The following is an 18,899-nucleotide window of genomic DNA, read 5'->3' on the forward strand; positions in this document are numbered from 1 at the left end:
TTGCAACAGTCCTGGTCACCATATATTCATATATAGACATACATGCATACACACACACACAATCATTTTCCATTTGTCATTGGAAGGAGCAGAATGTGACCTTTGTTAGTTCATAATTCAGCTAACCCACAATCAACAATCCAGAGGCAACCTGTTACAACTATCCTCAGCTTCTTCCAGGGGTTAAAGAGTAAATAGATTACTGAGACCCCCAAGACATCCCCAGTGTCAGCCTAAATGAGGCAAACTAACTGGAATGTGTCCTAGCTAAATAAGGAATTCTTGGCTTCCACGCTTTACTGGTGGAGCCATGTTCCACCCCCTGAACAAATCTGGGCAAAGTTGCTTCCCTCTGTTTCACAGAGAAAATTGCATCTATTTTTTATTGAGGCAAATTTAGATCTAAAAGCAAAGGACTAAAACCCCATCATCACTCCTCCTACCATACATTCTGAAAAGGATCAATGTCTGTCCACTTGGACTCCAAGTGCCACCAAATAGCCCACTGGTGACACCGAAGGGCTCTGAAAGGACACTGGATTTGAAGGCAGAAGACATAGGTTAAATCTTGGCTCTGCTTACTTATTACCTGTGTGAGCTTGGGAAATCACTTCCCTTATGAGAACCCATGTAAATGAAATAGCTGGAAGCTACACGAAGGCCCCTTCCAACACTAAATCTGTGGCTTAAGCAGCATTAAGAAAAGTAGGAGAAAGGGCTGTGAAGGAGCGGGAGAAGAGAGCTAGGTTCAGATCTTGAATCTGATAACATTAGGGGATCTACTTCACTTTTCTGGGCCTCTATTTTCCTCTGACTAGTAAAAATACTCAATACTGAACTGTACTCACTTCCTCAGAAACTGCTCTGAAAAAATAACTTATGAGAATAAAAATGCATAGACTGGCAAATAGGATCAAACTAAGGGAATATTAAATAAAATATTAAATAACAATAACAAAGAATACTACAACAAGGAAAAGAAAAGTGGTAGCCTGTCAATTGTACCTCTTTAATATGTTTTAAAAGCTTCCAAATAAGACGACTGATACAGTCAATTCATTAGAAAATAAAGTGTTTATTAAGAAACTATACACTGAACACTCCTATAAGTCTCTGTGGAAACGCAATGTCCCATTGTCATAGCACAAGGTGAAAGTGATGGCAGGATAAAGAATGTTGGGATGGATGATGCCTGGGAGGCCGGAAATGAGGTAATGATTTACAATAATTAAAAAACATCCTCACGCTTACTCCTTAAAGCCACACACTTGGGAGCAGGCCTTGTTCCCTCAGGCCCAACAAGGAGCAATGAGGAATAGAAGGGCTGCTATGAAACAATGGGGAGAGCTGAAAGGTGGGTGGGGCAGGGCAAGGGGTGGAGGGGTGAGTTATCTCAGGAGGAGGGACAGGGTGCAGCTTGAAGCCCTGGGGTAAAAATTAGCCATCCACATACAGTTTGGGGAAATAGAGGGGAGGCTTAGTTCTCACTACAGGGGGGAGGGAGAACTTGAGAAGTTTGGAGTTTTCTCGAAAATCCTACAGAGGGATCAACAAAATCCGTCTTTAGACCTGATGTGAAAAGTTCTACCCAGCAGGATTTCAGAAGCGAGATTGTGGAAAGAAAAATTTAACTCAGACAAAATTTCCAAAAAGAATATTTAAACTTAGGAGGAAGTAGTGGAGATGATCAAAGACCCCCAACACTCTTATGTATATCTTATGATTAGGAAGATACACTACAGCTTGCACCATATTCCTCAAGGGGGCAGGCACTGGGGGCACTGGGTAGATGAGCAAAGTCATTGGGTCCAACTGGGAAGAATGTCAGGAGAATCTGATATTGCCAGAAAAAAAAAGTGTTCACCCTTCCTTAAATTAACTAAGCTTCATTTCTTCCAAGAGGAAGAGACCAAAAATTGGGACAAATTCTGAAAAGATGCTGAGCCCCCTAAAGCCTTTCCCTCTCCCCACTGGATTAAAAGGTTTTGTTTGTTTTGTTGTTGGTCTGTTTTTATTTATTTTCCCCATGAAAAGGGAAAGGAAGTTCCCTAGGGGAATGTGGCCATGGAGTAAGACATGAGTCAAAGCAAACAAAGGAAACACAAATATTGACCAGAGAACAGGATTGACACTTCCATTGGTGCTGGGGAAGGGCCACAGAAGGCCAATTTTAGCTTCTTTTCCCCCTTCAGTTCATCTTTGCCTTGAAGGTGTGTATAAACTGGGTTCCAAAGATTCTCAGACTCAAGAACAAGAGATAGGGAGAAAAAGAGATCCAGGGATGGTGGAGAGGCAGAAAGGGCCACAGGGCCCTTGCTTCTCTGGTCCCCATGGTCTTGGCGGAGTGGCCAATTCAATGGCCTGATCTTTCCTTCCCATGGCAAAGGCAAGGCATCCTGCAGGCAAAGCTCATCAAAACAGCAGAGTTGGGGAACAGAGAGGCCAGAGAGGAGGCTAGAGAAAATATTCATCTCCCCTTGGGAGTTTTCTAACATTTGCACACACTGGGAGCCCTCCTCTTCTAGAAGAGGACATAAGGAGTGGGGAAGATCATTTCAAAGTAAGTACAAACTTCTCCACCAAAGGTGGGGGAGGCGGGGAATAGGTTTCCATTCTTCCCTTTGGGACCCTAATTGGATGCCAACACTCAAGTCTGGTTTTTCCTCTCTTACCAGGCCGTCTCCACCTCTGTGCAAGTGCTGTCTGTGGCTCTTCCCCAATCTGAGGTCACATGGGTGGCAGCGAGGTCACTAAGAGGGTGTCATGATGTCCCAAGGAGACCCAGGGAGACCCACAAGTGTCCAAGTGAGCAAAGTGAGACCAGAGCATGGCTGGGCTCTATCAGGCTTGACTTTTGTTGTTGAAGAGGTGGTGCTTATTTTATTTTACTTTGTATTTTTTTTTTTTTTGTAAAGCAAGAAAATTAGGTGTGTTTAAAAGATAGCTCCTAGAGCACTGGTGTTTTAATTTCCTTTATTGGCTCTCACCATGGTGGTGCCTTGAAGGAAGGTAGAAGGAGCACAGTGATCATTGGAGAAAAAGGGCAACCCTGCCATTGGCCACTGGGAGACCACCAATTTCTGTTGGCATTAAAAGTGTGTTTGTAAGGGAGTGGGGTGCGCACAGGTGGTTTGCAAAGTGTTCTGTTTAGCAGCTCTGGATCCAAACAGAACAATGGCCTACTGCTTCCAACCTCTCTTAGGGCCCAGCCTACCAAGGTGACATCAGACCAGGGAGGCTGTAAAGGAGTTCTAAAAGCCATGGCGTCCTTTGCTGAAATAAACATTGACATCCTCAACATAAATGCCACGGTTAAGAGGCTTGGGATGGCCAGGAAGGCTTATTGGATTCAACATAACTTCTCTGAAACCTAAAAACAAAACAAAACAAAACAAAACAGAAAAAAGAAAAAAGAAAAAATAAAGTAAACCAAAAAACCCAAAAGAAGATCCAAACTAAGGGACAGAAAACAGAGGGGAGATTGAGAAGGGGACAGCTAGAGATATAGCCAGAGGTAATATTGAGGTATATTGTAAATAGTAAAATCAATTAATAGCAAAAATGGAAAAGTGAGCGGAGGGGTTAGGATAAGGGATAAAATTAAAATTAAGCACTGTCCGAAGGACTGGAAACACCCTCTGCTGCTGCCTCCACTGGACACCTCCAATTAGCCTGGGAAAATGGCATGGGGAAGTCAGACTACCTAAGAAGTCCTGGGCTGCCACTAAAAGGGCTTTTAAAGTCTCTCTAAAATTGAATTTCTCTGTCCCTGGGAAGAAGAGAGATTTCTCCCACCTCAAGTTTTGGTTAAGATGACTTTTGGAGAAAAAGAAAGTTCTGTTGATGGATAGAATAAATATTGCCCACAAGTTAAATGCCTCTGACAATGAGGTGAAAAATAGGTAAGAGAGTCATCCTTGGTACTGGATCATAAACTACTAACTCTATAGAAAAGAAAGACAAAGCTTTCATCACCTGGGATCTGTGTTCTAAAGGGAGGTACTATCATTTCCATCACCAGCAACCAAGAAGAAAAATGTCATCTCTCACATGGCACAAGATTTATGACACACACATGTGTGTATTTATATATACATGCAAGTATATACATATATGTATATATACAAATATATTATATATGCATATATAGATAAAAGGAAGGAATTTTTCTGAGACTAATTTTTCTTATTTGCCTACTATATTCAAGCAGTTCCACCAACCTGGTGGAAAGCATGGAAAAAAGCACCCAAGCTGTTAGTTTTCCCAATGTCAAATCAGATGGGGATGAAATCATCTCCACAAGATCAACAGAGGAAGCAACCACATTGAATAGCCTTGTTAGAGTAATAGAGAATAGAATCCTCAAGTTTGTTCCCTTTTTTCTCTACATAGCTCTGGGCTTAATAAAGAAGAGTCCTATAATTTGAGTAACGCAAAGCAGATCTCCAAATGGAAATTGCTTTTTCTTTTTAAACTTCAGATTACAATGAACATTATTATGAATACAGTACTTTCTCTGGACTAAAGGATATAAACTGTGTGTGAGCATTTGTGTATAATTATTTTGTGTGTTAGAGAGAGAAGGGAGAGAAAAGAGGGAGAGAGAAAGAGAGGAAGAGAGGAAGGAAAGGAGGGAGGGAGAAAGAGAGGAGAGGAGGGGGGAGAGAGAGAGAAAGAGACAGAGACAGAGAGAGAAATCAGGAAGGGATAAGGATAAAGGATGCGGTTAAGCTTAGGAGAAAAGAGGAGAGGAAATAAAGAAGACATCAATTGATCTTGAGTACTTTTTTTCCCCCACATGTCATATTCTGTTCCAGTAAATCCCCTAACTCTGGCCCCAAAAGCTATCATAATCAAAGCAAGGCTGAATTACTAAGCTTTAAGTTTTGAAACATCTTAGGTAGGAACTTGGGGTGTTATCAACTTCTGCAGGAGATGATCAGGCTTCTTCTCATATGGTTGTTTTAGCAAGAAGAATTTGGAGAAGAAAAGTAACTAAGAACAACATACTCAGTGGAACATGGATCCTCAAGGGAAAGAATAAAGGAGATGGGGATGGGGGGAAAGAAAGGGTAAGTTATTCTAAGCTTTATTCTGAAGCTGAGTGAAGTTAATTCCTTCCTATTCCTTTTATTTGCTCTCTTTTAACCTCTTCCACAATTCTGCCTGAAATACTTGAGAAGTTTTTTCCTTCTGAGATTCCATATATATATATATATATATATATATATTTCAGTGACATTGTTCCACCCCATTTCACTTGTGTACTGGGATGACACTTCATAGGCATGGCATAGATTTAAGATCCGATAACACCTTCAGATATTTGGAATCAAACAAAGGATGGAAAGTAATTACTAGGGCATAAAGATCTAAACAAATAGCTTCCCTAAGCCTGACAGTGATAGTGGGAAATAGAAGGAAGAAAAAGCCATTATTGAGCCCCAATTGCATACAGAAAGGAAAAATGTTTTCCAAGGCTTATAGCCAATACTAATGAACAAACCAGAATCAGAGCTCAAGGCCTTCCTAGCTCCTACATTTAAACTGCTCTGCTTGTTTGAACACCTGGTCTATTTAACACACATGTTCTGTGCTCATATCCTTGAGTGTAGTACAACCAGATTCAGAAATTGGCTCCAACTCTTTTCTATAGGTTAGAAACTGAGAAGGAAGAGTCAGGTTGGATTTATTCACTGGCCATGCATAAAATTAAGATTCCTTAGCCTAGTTTATTTCTGCTCCCTGTCCCTGCTTATCCTCCAACACACACACACACACACACACACACACACACACACACACACTCTCTCTCTCTCTCTCTCTCTCTCTCCTCTCTCTCTCTCTCTCTCTCCTCTCTCTCTCTCTCTCTCTCCTATTAAGAAATGCCCCCATAGATACCTATTATTATTACTCTGTGAATCAGAATAATTGCATTTTCTACCTTTGGACCTGAGCACCCCAGACACAAAAAAAAGCCTAATTGATCTCCTTTCTCTAATAGTAAAGACATGGCTAATTTCCAAAAAGAAGCAGAGTTGGTTCTTCCACTCATCTTTTGAAGTAGGTACTCATGTGAGGAAGGCAGAATTAGCTTTTTCTAGCTTTCTTACCCTGGAAAGACTGTAAACATAAGGAATGACTGAGACTCCTGAAACACTTGGGACCCTACAACTCTAACTCCTGGGAAACAGGCATCCGATAGTTTCCACTGTGAGAGTGGGAGCTGCTCCAGAGAGACTCCAATCCTGGCCAGCCACGCAGTGTCCGAGGGCCCTTTAAGGCTCCGTGTCGGATTCATTAAAGATAGGGGCCAAGAACTGCTGGTGTCCTTGCCAAGGTATCCACCGCTGCCTTCGTGAACATGAGCCGGTTCCCATATGAGCCGGGATCCGAAGTTTGTTTTCTCTGGAACTCCTTTTCGGGTGGAGCAATTCCAACATTCTAAATGCTGAAGTCTGATAGCCTGAAAGGCACCACTCCAAGTTTACTGGCTCCTCCCCCTCTCCCTAAGAAAAACCCCTGAGCAGAAAGAAAATTCATTTACTGTTATTCTCTCTATGGGGTTAAGGGTATCTGTATGTATGTGTGAAGGAGGGGTGGGGGGGAACTGTGACTCTACCACAGGGAAAGACTGAGCTAACAACTAACTATAAAAAGATACAGGCAGGTGGGGAAGATGGATGAGTATATTGTCAATGGTAGGAGGCCTCCTTCCTGGGGAGGAGGTCTGCTCTGCTTCTATCTCATCCCTGCTCGAGTCAGTTCTCTCCTTTCTCCACCCCCACCTCCACCAGGCTACACAAGATTTGCACAAAGTTGCTTGTACACTCTGGAACTGAGCCTGACATCCAAAAGCTTCCCAGGTGTTTTTTATGAGACACTCTGAGGCCATTTGGGGAAGATGGTGGGTATAGCTGGGAGAGAGGACGGAAGATTGCTCAAGGATAGGAGAGGGAACAGATGACAACTGCATCATGTACCAGTGAACCTGCTAAGTGATTTGGAATATGTGCCTCTAAGATCAGGTTAAATCCTCACAGGTGAGTCACAGGCTTTTAGCCCTACAACTAGAAGAAAACATCCTACTTCCTGTGTCAGCTGATGGATGTCTTGGGCAGAAAGCAGGAGAGCTGACTTGAAAATTCTGTCTGTCTAGACAATCTCACCTCCTCCCTCCTTCTATTTCCTTTTCTAGGTTTCACTACAGTCCCACCCCCTCATTCAGGTCTTTATGAGCAAATATAAGAGCCTTTTGCTTGCAGTATTTGTCATCTGGAACAATCTCCTTGAATCTTCTGCCTCCACAATTCTCCATTTCATTTCAGATCCCAGAAGTCCTCTCTTCTTCTAGCCTCTCCCTTCTTGCTGTCTTCCTGTTGTTTGTTATATGACTGTAATTTTATTACCTAACTCCATAAAGTGCTTTGGGTTATAAGGGGGATAGACCCACTACTAAATGGAGCTCAACTGGATTATCTTCAAACATTTCCTGTTCAAATGTATTCATTTGTCATCCAAAAGTTGCTACATAATAACACTTAGCATTTACATGGTACTTCTTGTTTAAAAAGGACTTTGTAAATACTAATTGACTCCAGAAGGAGTCCTGGTTATGGTCAGTGACAATTTATCACATGAAAAAATGAGGCACAAAATGAATGGATGCCCATCAATTGGAGAATGGCTGGGTAAATTGTGGTATATGAATGTTATGGAATATTATTGTTCTGTAAGAAATGACCAGCAGGATGAATACAGAGAGGACTAGCGAGACTTACATGAATTGATGCTAAGTGAAATGAGCAGAACCAGGAGATCATTATACACTTCGACAACGATATTGTATGAGGACATATTTTGATGGAAGTGGATTTCTTTGACAAAGAGACTTGAGTTTCAATTGATAAATGACGGACAAAAGCAGCTACACCCAAAGAAAGAACACTGGGAAACGAATGTGAACTATCTGCATTTTTGTTTTTCTTCCCGGGTTATTTATACCTTCTGAATCCAATTCTCCCTATGCAACAAGAGAACTGTTCAGTTCTGCAAACATATATTGTATCTAGGATATATTGCAACATATCCAACATATAAAGGACTGCTTGCCATCTAGGGGAGGAGGTGGAGGGAGGGAGGGAAAAAAAAATCGGAACAGAAACGAGTGTCAATATAAAGTAATTATTAAATAAAAATTAAATAAAACCAAAAAAAAAAAAAAAGAAAGAAAAAATGAGGCACAGAGAGGTTAACAGATGTACCAAAGTCACACAGAGGGTGATATAGGAAAAAATCGATACCAGATCCTGAGGAGTCTCAAACTTAATTATTCCAAGGCAAAGAGGGATGCTCTATAACTTCCTTCCTTCTTTCTCTAAATACAGAGAACCTTTCTGTCTCTTATGTCTTGAAACTGGGAAGGCTTGTTTGATCAAGGATGGTCAAATAGGGAAGTGAAAAAGTAGGGGATTTCAAGCTACAATGATTCTATTAGTAAATTTTTTTGAGGCAATTGAGGTTAAGTGACTTGCCCAGGACCACACAGCTAGAAAGGGTTAAAGTGTCTGCGGCCAGATTTGAGCTCAGGTTCTCCTGACTTAAGGGCTGGTGCTCTATGTATTGCACCATCTAGCTGTCCCTAATGATTCTACTAGTGTGCTCTACTTTCCACATGATTCTCTGGAGTACAGATGTTTATATATTGAAAATTAGTGACAGGGAAACACAAGTCCTCTTTCTTAGAGGCTGGGGAAGGGAGTGGAGAAGAAGAATTAAAGAGATTTGGAAAAGGAGGAATAAATCAAATTCCAGGCAAAATTGCTAAATCAAGTCTTACTTAGGTTTTTTTTTTCCCTTTTTAGAAACTCTTATCTTTATCTTCATTAGTAAGTATCCCAAAGCTAGTAAAAGCATGGCTCCTCTGGGTCTTTCTATGACAACCACTAGTCATAAGATGTAGAGTAAGAAAGGAGATTAGGGAGGCTCCCCAGTGCAGATCCCTTATTTTACAGAATAAGAAATCAAGGCCAAAAGAGGTTGTTACTTTTTTTTACAAGTAGTATATAGCTAAGCTGGAATCCAAATTAAAGTCTAGTAGCACCAAATTCTTGGCCTAAACATGAATATCTTCTTTCCCTCTCCTTGGTGTACCAAAGACAGGAAGTAGAGTTTTCAAAAGGTTTTCACCATAAGGCCATTTGGGATGGTAGGAGGTATAGAGTAGGAGAAAGAACTGAAGTGATTGTTTTTCACTCCCAAAAGTAAAGAACTGCTGAGGTATATCATATAAGATTATATAAATTAAACTCGATCAAATGTCACCATGGAGGCTATCACAAGCTTCCTGGGTTCGCTTTATCTACCTCAAAACTATATTGAATTTTTTTTTTTTGGATTGAGATCATGACTAGTTGCCATATTAGCTCAGAAATACATGCCTTTTCATCCAGGACCAAGCTAAGCTTCAGGTTCCTCTTTTATATCAAAATAGTTTGTTTTTTTAGGTAAATAGCAATTGCTATTTTTGAGCAATTGCTCAGAAACTCTGAGGGTTCTCCTTCCCAGACTGATTCTTTTGTGAAGGTAAACTAGACCATCTTTTGCCTCATTTCTTACTTAATCTTTAACTCCTAGTAGGAGTTAAATTGTCTCAGACAAACTAAGACCTGGGAAAGACCTTAGCTTAAAATAGTTGTAGTCTCCCACTGCACCCAGGGCCATCCAGGGTTCTTGACCTATGTCTTGCCACTGGATTCTGATAAGTCAGGAAGAGAGATCTAAATCCAATTCACTTGCAAATCAAGACATCACCTTGGTGAAGTCATTGGTTCTCTTTGAGAAGGAAAGGAAAATAACAAGTTTTCTTCTAGGGTCTTCCCAACATCTTTTCTGAATTTACTTTCAGGCATCTCTGCTACTCCATATTAACAAAACAACAACAATGAGTTAGGGAAAGGTCATTTTTCCACTGAGAAGTTGGTAGAAAGAGGCCAGTTATAGATGAAATTTCCTCAGGCCTGGCTACCTTAGAAAATTAAAGAATGGAGCAGAAAAGAAATTTCCCTCCTACGATCCAGAAGTCTAGGCACACTCCTTATAATTGTCCTAGCTTGAGGGCTGTGTAAACTTCTCCTTTTTCCCTGCAGCCACAGCATTCTTGTCTAGCCTTTCTCCTACTTACTATATTTTCATCCATTTGTAGCACTGTGACCACCAACCACTACCATCAAAACAATTTGCATTTATCTAGGACTTTCCATCTCAAAAATTAAAAACCCTGTCTAGACATTCACTCACTTATCCTTACAATACCCCTGGGAGACGGGGCCAAGAATGATGAAAATTGCTTAACAACATTCACATGCTCTAGTCTAGATGGAGAATGGGGTTCAGAGATGGAAACTAATTTTATTCAACATCACATAGTCAAAGTGTGTCAAATTTGGGAATGTAAGCTAGGTTTGCCCCTGGATGAACCTCTATCTATCTCTTTACTATATCCTTCTGCTTCTATCTACTATCACTGGCTTGGGTTGAGTTGAATTAGAGGAGACATCAAGGAGTGACCAAGTGAAGGCCATGAATCTCTCTTGAAAGACCTCTTTCCACTTCCTCAACTGGACACATTCACTGACTCTCTGAAGGTAAAAAAAACATCATCAAGGACACCTGTAACTTCTTGGGATGTATGAGCGACAAACAAGTTAAAGACAAAATAGTTCGATCCTGACTCATAGGCTGTTTATTGTTTTCCTTGTTAATGCCTAAGAGCAGTTCTTTGCTTTTTCCATACCCAAATTTTTGGTGTTTTCCCCTCAAAGAATTGGTCTGAAAGTTAAAGGCACTTGCCCCAATATGGGTAGCTCTGAGAACTAGTTTGGTCCATGAAAAGTGAGTTTGTTTTCCCCACTCAGACCTTAACCAGTAAATGCCTCTTGAATGGCCCATATTCTAGATTCTTAAGGCTGGGTAGGTAAAGTTCTCAAAATGGCATCTTGACAGCCATCACTGACAAAATCAAATCATGAACACTATCCAGTCAGTGCTGAAAGTACATAGAGTCAATTTGTGTTCCTAAATATTCTAAATGTTCCCAAATTTAAAAAAAAAAAAGTAAGTCAAAGCTCAAGAAGAGAACTTTTTACATGAGAATGAGACATCTGCCTTTCTTGGTGCTCAGAGGTCAATTTTGTGGCCTCAAAAATATACTGAGATTATCTTTACAATGTTATTTTTGAGAGATGGGGCTAAAACTTGTCTTATAATCTGACTGTGTTATGATAGTACTCGAGAAGAAAAACTGTTAGATTACACAGGGAAGTATACCTGGATTCATGTCACAGTAAGCTGTTACAAAAGAATTTTACTATATGTCTAAATCATACCAGAACTTATGAGTTATATTTTGTTGTCTACTTCACATCCAAATAATGTCTAACTCAGATCCTCAACCTAAGGAATGATGCCTACCTTCTGGGGGGAATGATTTCTTGATTCTTCTAGAGAAGAGAACAAAGCCAAGGAAGAGTGAGCATCCATCTACTTTCCCCTAACCCACTTACCAACTTTGCCAACTCTGATTCCAGCTGTACACAGATGCTCCAAGGGAGTTTGCTGAAAGTGAATTTACACCTAAAATGTTTAGCTCACAGAGTTGTAGCTGAGGGTGAAGAGCAGACGTGATGGGAGTATAATTCTATGCCAAGGTGAGAAAATAAGGCATGAATTCTTATGGAGGTATCTTTTAAGAATGTTGGCAATAAACTAAGTGTTGGGTTGAATTACTCTTTGGGGAGAATAATCAGGAACTACTGTAATAAATGTCTTGCACTAGTTCTTTTTCCCCTTCTCATTTTAGGAGGAGAATTATTTTTTCCTGGTAGGTCATCAAAAAAAGGCTACCAGCTATAGTTTCTTACTTGTCTAAGAGTCCATCTCTGATTGTACACCACAGAAAACAAATAGCATTAAAAATACACCCTTATTATAATTTGGGGTTTAGCTATATAAATATTCTAGACTGAATGTATTTAGCTGTGTTTCTAATATGAGAATGGGAGCAGCCCATGAGCTCCAAACCCAAACTGAATCATGGTGGAAGAAAGAGGTCTGCCCAACTTTAACTAGAAAATAACTTAGCAAGTTTAGATAACATGTGGTCTATATTTGGTAGCTTGTCTTTGTTAAAAAGATTCTCAAATAGTGACAACTATTTTAAAAATATTTTTGCATTTTTTTTATCCCTTGGTGAATAAACTATATAAAATATTCCCTTGAGATCTAGAGTTTGTATCACCAGCGTAAGAAGGGAAAGAGGAAATGGGCATCAAGATAGGTTAGTAGAAAGTAGTCAGGAATGAAAGAAACCTGGGGGTGTCAACCAGAGTCTGAGATCAAGAAAGGCAAGAGGCTATTATTTTCATTTGGAAGTTAGATATTAGCACAGTTTAGAATAGAATAAGAAAGGAAACTTCTAAATACAAGATCTTCTGGTAGATCTCTGAGATGGAGTTGTGATCTCAGAATATGGTAGTGGTTAGCAAGTTCCATGACTCAGCACAACATCTATGGTTTTGTTTTTTATTTTTGCTTATTTGTGTGTGTGTGTTTTTTTTACAAAGTTCTCTGTATTTGGTAACATTTATTACACTACCTTGGGGTAAAATTTTACATAGAATCCCAGGAGATCTTCCCTGGTTTTAGGTTGGGTAAGAACCTCATTTCTAAAGGGAAGGGGTTATGCCAAGATGTTATGTTGTCCAAACTACCTCTGAGGAAGAGGTGAATTTGGCTAAAACAAAGAGATGAGATTTCTTCTCAGCCATGATTTGGGTAAGATGACTTCTTATGTAAAAAGAATAGTTATTTGGAACAGGGAAAATATTTTTCTTAGTATAACATTCTATTTTTCTTTCCTTTTATAGCCAAATTCTCAGAAAAAAAAAAAGTGATTTTTTTTCTTCTCACTTCCATATCTTCAACATTCATTCATTTCTTAACCTTTTTCAATTGAGCGTCTGACTTCACCATTCTACTGAAATTTCTTTCTTTCACAGACAATCCAGATCTCTTAGTCAAATCAAATAACGGCCCTTTCTCAGCACATATCCTCTTTGGCTTCAGTATATTTTGATCACTTCCTCTTGAAGTGTTTAAGTCTAAGAACCTTGGTCCAATTCATGGCTCTGTAATTTATTACCTGTATATCACTGGACAAATGTTTTGACCTAACTGAACTTCAGTTTCCTCATCTGTAAAATAAAAGGGTTAAAACAGATAAACTCGAAGCTTCTCTCTAGCTTTGTTCCATAATCTCTTGGTTGTCATGATTTTCCTACCTTGCTAATTCATTATCCATCTTCCATTCTCTAAGTATCTTACAAGTCTCCTTTCTGTATCTTCTACATATCTCTCTTCATAAGGCTCTTTCCTATACTTTCTCCCTCTCCCTCTCCCTTTCCTTCTCCTTCTCTTTCTCTCCAATCTCTGTCTCTCTTTTTGATTTGCCTGTCTCTTAGTCTCTGTTTCTGTCTTTCTCTGCAGTTGTCTGTCTGTCTGTCTTTCTGGAGCTCTCTCCTTCCCCTGGGTGTCCTTTCTCACTACAACTAGAAATACAACAAGAAGTTTTAACCTGCTCCATTTTTCTAACCTGGATCAGTTTACCACTCTTTAACTAGGCTGGTACCCTTTGTTCCTGAAGCCTTACTATACTGATGCTGGAATTAGTGAAGTTTTGATGAACTTTAGCCCCACTGCAATTCAGAATTTCCAAATTCAAGCAAACTACAAGCAAACCAGCATCAGGAATACAGGAATACATGGACCACATACCTTTTATGGATGTCAGTTTTCTGTTCTCTCTAACATAATTTTGAAAAACTACTCAACTAATCTTTCAAAGACACAGGCTTCACCCATATCACTTGTTCAAAAAACTTCATTGTTCCTCTTGCATCTAAGACATGGAAAAACATCCCTTAGCCTGGAATTTAAAGCTCTTTGTGATCTGGTTTAAACCTCTTTTTCCAGCCTTATTTCACATTACTCCTCTTCAATTAGTCTGCATTCAAGCCAAACTGGACTATTTGCTGTTCCTTTAACTCAACCTTCCAGCCTCTGCATCTATGAGTTTATGAAAACTATTCCCTAAACTTATAATGTTCTCCTTTCTCCTTCGGTCTCCCCAAATTCCAATCATCCATTCAATCATCCATCAAGGATTAGTTCAAGAAGGTTAGGAAACCTCCTTGATTCTCTGAGTTGTCTATGTTTTCTTCCTTTTAAAATAACCTTTTCTTTGTTTATCTATGTACTTGTTGCAAATCCTCAGTAGAAGGCAAACGCCACAATAAGAACTGCTTCCTTTTTGTTTCTCTAATGCCTAGTACAAGACACCAGATAAGGGTCGATATTTTCTTAAGAAACAGAGATCATCAAGCTTTATTTTCCCTATCACTCCTTTCAATTTTTAAATAATTTTGTTCTACATCTCTCTTTTCTTCCTTCCCTCCTTTATAAGATCTTCTTTTTTTCTCTAGCATCTGCAATCTCTCTTCATTGACACATTCTTCCTGCCTACAAATAGGAATAAGTCTCTCCTGTCTTCAAACCTTCAAAGGCTCTTGCTATCATTCTATCTTGCCTCTTTCATTGTCTAACACTTCAAATATATAATCTCTAATGATACCTCCAATCATTCTTTTTCTTTAATCCCCTTTAAACTGACTTCAAAATTGCCTCCTGTTTTGAAATTGCATTCTCTAGGGTCATTGTGATCTTTAATCACCAAATCAGAGATATCACAGAATGCTAAAGTTGGATTTCAGAAGTCATCTAATCCAAACCATACCTAAAAAAATAATGATAATGAAAATAATGATAGTTAGAATTCACATAGTACTGTTTGTAAAGTCTTTATAAATACTATTTCACTGATCCTGAAAACAACCCTGGAAGGTAGATATTATTATTTCTATATTACAGATGAGGAAATTAAGACAAACAGAGACTAAATTATATGGCTCAAATCACACAGTATCCGAGGTCATATTTGGGCTCAGATTTTCCTGATTCTTGATCTAATGCTTTATTCTTTATGCTATCTACCTGCCTTATAAAATAATCACATAACCTTAAAAAAATTCCTTTTATAACATGTCCAAAAATTAGTCATTGAAGAATTCCAATGAAAATGAACTATTGCTTTCTCAAGGAAATGTATTCCATTTTGGGCTACTTCTAAATGTTATTTTATTACAGTTTTGTAGCTTTTTTCCAGTCTTTCTTCTTGATTTTCTCTACAATTTGTGACCCTGTTGGCCACCCTTACCTGCTCAAAACTTCTTCCATCTATACTCTCTGCCTTGGCTTTGACAATTTTATATTTACTTAGTTTTTCCTTTTACCTCTCATAATGACTTCTCCTTTACTATTTCTTCATGGTTCTATAACCACACAATAAACATTGGTTTTCCCTAACATTTTAGTTATCTCTTGAATTTATCTCTCTTCTTATACTTTTCACTAGAAATTGGATCCATTTAAATGATTTTAAATAACAACTTGATGTAGATGATTCCTAAACCTACAGGTGTGTGTGTGTGTGTGTGTGTGTGTGTGTGTGTGTATTCCCCACCACCACACCAATCTTTATAGGTTAGAAATACATAGCCATCTTTGAAGCTTTCTTCTTTCATTTCCTATAGTCAATCAAACACCTCTTCATTTGCACAACTTGGAATATTTCTGTTTTTTCAAGGCTCAGATGAAGTTACACCCTCTATTTCTAGAGTATTCCCTAATCTCTTCAGTTGTTAGAGCTTTTGCCTTCCTCAAATTTTCCAGTAACTTTCTATCTAGTTTCTCCTTCATTCTATATCCTCCCTACCTTACATTATATATATATATATACACACATATATACATACATACATATATATATGTGTGTGTGTGTGTGTGTGTGTGTGTGTGTGTGTGTGTGTATGCTGTTCCTCTCTAAGGGGGTGTAATCACCTTGAAGGCAAGTATTGTCTTTGTTACAACATAAGTTCAGTGTCTTGAGTACAGTGGGTGTCTAATAAATTTAGGAGTTTAGTCATTTTTTTCAAACATTTTCATTTCTTCATGACCCCATTTGAGGTTTTCTTAGCAGAGGTACTAGGATGATTTACTATTTGTCTCCAGCTCATTTTACAGATGAGGAAATTAAGGTAAACAGATGAGTAAGTGACTTGCCCAGGGCCACACAGCTAGGAAGATTCTGCGACAAATTTGAATTCACCAAGAAAAGTCTTAACGACTCCAACCCTGGCATTCTTTCCATGGCACCATGTAGTTACCATGTCTAATAAATACTTGTATAGAAATGAAGTCCCATAGCAACTATGTTTGCAATATAATTAGCAATAGCCATCATTTTCTATCTATTCTTGTTGCCACCACCCAACTTCAGAGCTTTGAGATAATATCCTAAATTGCTACATTTGTCATCATACCATTGACTTTTTTCCCCTCCAATCTACCCTACATATTGCTGGCATTAATATTCTTAAAACATTGGGATGTTTTTGGTTTTGTTATTGGGATGACATCGATAACTGCTCAAAACCTTTTAAGTTCATCTTCATTCTATATAGGATAAAGTTTAGGCCCCCCAGCCTCACATTACCAACAGCCTAGTCCCATCACACAATACACCCCTAAAGAAACCCACTCCCAGAGAATGGATTTATTCACTGCATCTGAAACCTACTTCATGGTTTTCCACCTTTGCACAATTCTTCATTCCATCAATCTGTGTGGAAAGGCCTAATTCACTTTCTGCCAATCTAAAATCTAACCTTTCTTCAAGATTCAAATGAAATCCAGCTTTTTTCAGTAAGCTTTTGTGGATCACCCCAAACTAAAATGATTTTTCCTTTCTCAGAACTCCCAGAGCAATTATTTTCCTGACAATTAATTGAGCAATTAATCATGTAATGCACTGTGCTATTTCTTCCAATGTTATCTTAAAGAGTTATTTAAATTCTTTGTAATTTTTTATTGTTTTATATGTTAATGTAAAAAAGAAAATATGTAATGTGGCAGAGTTAGGAAAAAAAAAAAAAAGAAAAAACCATTAGATTTAAAATGAGAAGACCTGAGTTCAAGACCTAGATCTGACACTTCTTGGCTTTATGTCTCCCAGGTGACTTATCATCAATCAATAATCAATTTGTACATATGGATAATGAAATAATAATAATAATAACATAACCAAGTGAGAAAAATATTTTGTAAAACTAAAATACAAGATGAAGGTGAATTTATTGTTGTTATATATATATACACACACATACACACACACACATATATATGTATATATATATTTGATATTATTGGCATTGATAATAGGAATTTTTTGGCTGCTCTAATTATACAATTCTTGGGTACATAAAGTACTTCCTTGCCATCTTCAAATTCACAATCCTTGCAAAGAATAAATACTCAATAAATAACTATAGACTGGATTTTATTTATATCAACCATGTTATAAAAAGTTTTCTATGAATGTTATTTTTGTTATTGTAATATAAATCATAATGTATTTAACAGAGCTGGCAATAGTCTTAGAAGTCAAGTTCTTCATTTTATAGATGAAAATAAATGATACAATGGATACAAATGATACATGGAGAAACTGGGAATTAGTAAGAAACACAGTCAAGATTCAAACCCAGGTACTTTGACTATAATCTACTATGTAATATAGCAGAAATGTCGAGCACATGGGTTGGCTTGGAACATTGGAATTTTCAACAAGAATTTTCAGTGTTGCCAGAACTAGATTAAAATGAAAATTGGGAAATATTTAACAAAATAAATAAAAATTCAACAGAATACAGATAATGTTAAGATAAGGTTTTCTAAGTCAATATGTGACCCACAGAGATCTTTCTGTATGCTTCCGTGGCCCCCATTTCTATTTGAGTTCGACATCATTGCTATACACTTTATCTAATATCTTGACTTGCTTGAAATACTTGTTATAGTTCTTTGGTATTTTTGAAAAATTTTGACTGTCAACAGTTACCCTCAAAATAACTCTCTATAATTCTCTCTGAACTTAATCCAGCATTTCTGCCAAAAGTAGATGCTGAACAGATATTTGTTGAATTAAATTGAATTGATGTGATATATTTGGATCAGTGGAGAACCTAAGTTTAAATGATTTTCCTAAAGCAACAGAACTAGACAGGTTAGACACAATACTAGAATACAAATCTGAGTCTTAATCAGGTTTTTTTCTCCTACATTGGATGATGATGCCTCAAATATTATCCTGACTCTCCCCACCCCTCTTCATTCCAGTGGGAATTCAAAGAAATGATAGGTGTGATTACAATAGAGTTAATGATTCCTTGAATAGGGGTGAATACTGGTGAATAGTAATAAATATTATAGTTAACGTCCAAATTTTGGATAATGTCATTTTCAAGCAATTAAAAGTATACCCTAAGGGATACTGTGGCTATCTCATTCAGAGCAGATCTTCTGAAAGATTTATTAATAGTAATGAAGAGCTGTGACTAATGCTTTAACCCATTTATTTTCTGAGATGTTTTTTCACTGATGTTTATTGATAGGTTTTCTTTTTGTTGTTGTTCTCATCATATTTGAACTCAACCAGTCAGCTAGGAAATATCTAGACCGGTTATTACAGCAGTGTGTGTGTGTGTGTGGGGGGTACTAAGAGGAATCGTGTTATACTATAGGAGAACTGGAAAACTCACCAATGTAAAGACCATTTCAGGTATAAATTTCATACAATTCACAGAACACTAGTAGAAACTAGTAGCACACTGCTTTACATCAGAGCTCCTTAGACATTTTCTACTTGGGATCTCTTTTTACCCAAG

At 38.1% G+C, this 18,899-nt stretch overlaps 1 protein-coding gene across 2 annotated transcripts in view; it reads right to left on the reverse strand.

The window, feature by feature from the left end:
* NTRK3 (neurotrophic receptor tyrosine kinase 3) overlaps positions 1–18,899 on the reverse strand; it is a 453,081-nt gene that overhangs the window by 124,589 nt on the left and 309,593 nt on the right. Inside the window, exon 13 of one of the 2 annotated variants that reach the window (XM_051981066.1) lies at positions 1,056–3,370. The exons of the other annotated variant lie outside the window; for it this stretch is intronic. Within the exon in view, the coding sequence (XP_051837026.1) occupies positions 3,252–3,370 (119 nt within the window). The 3' untranslated portion in view covers positions 1,056–3,251. Of the gene's footprint in view, positions 1–1,055; positions 3,371–18,899 lie in introns of those variants that run through there. 2 annotated transcript variants of the gene reach the window in all.

Source organism: Antechinus flavipes, chromosome 2, assembly GCF_016432865.1.
Source record: "Antechinus flavipes isolate AdamAnt ecotype Samford, QLD, Australia chromosome 2, AdamAnt_v2, whole genome shotgun sequence".
Classification (NCBI taxonomy): Eukaryota; Metazoa; Chordata; class Mammalia; order Dasyuromorphia; family Dasyuridae; genus Antechinus; species Antechinus flavipes.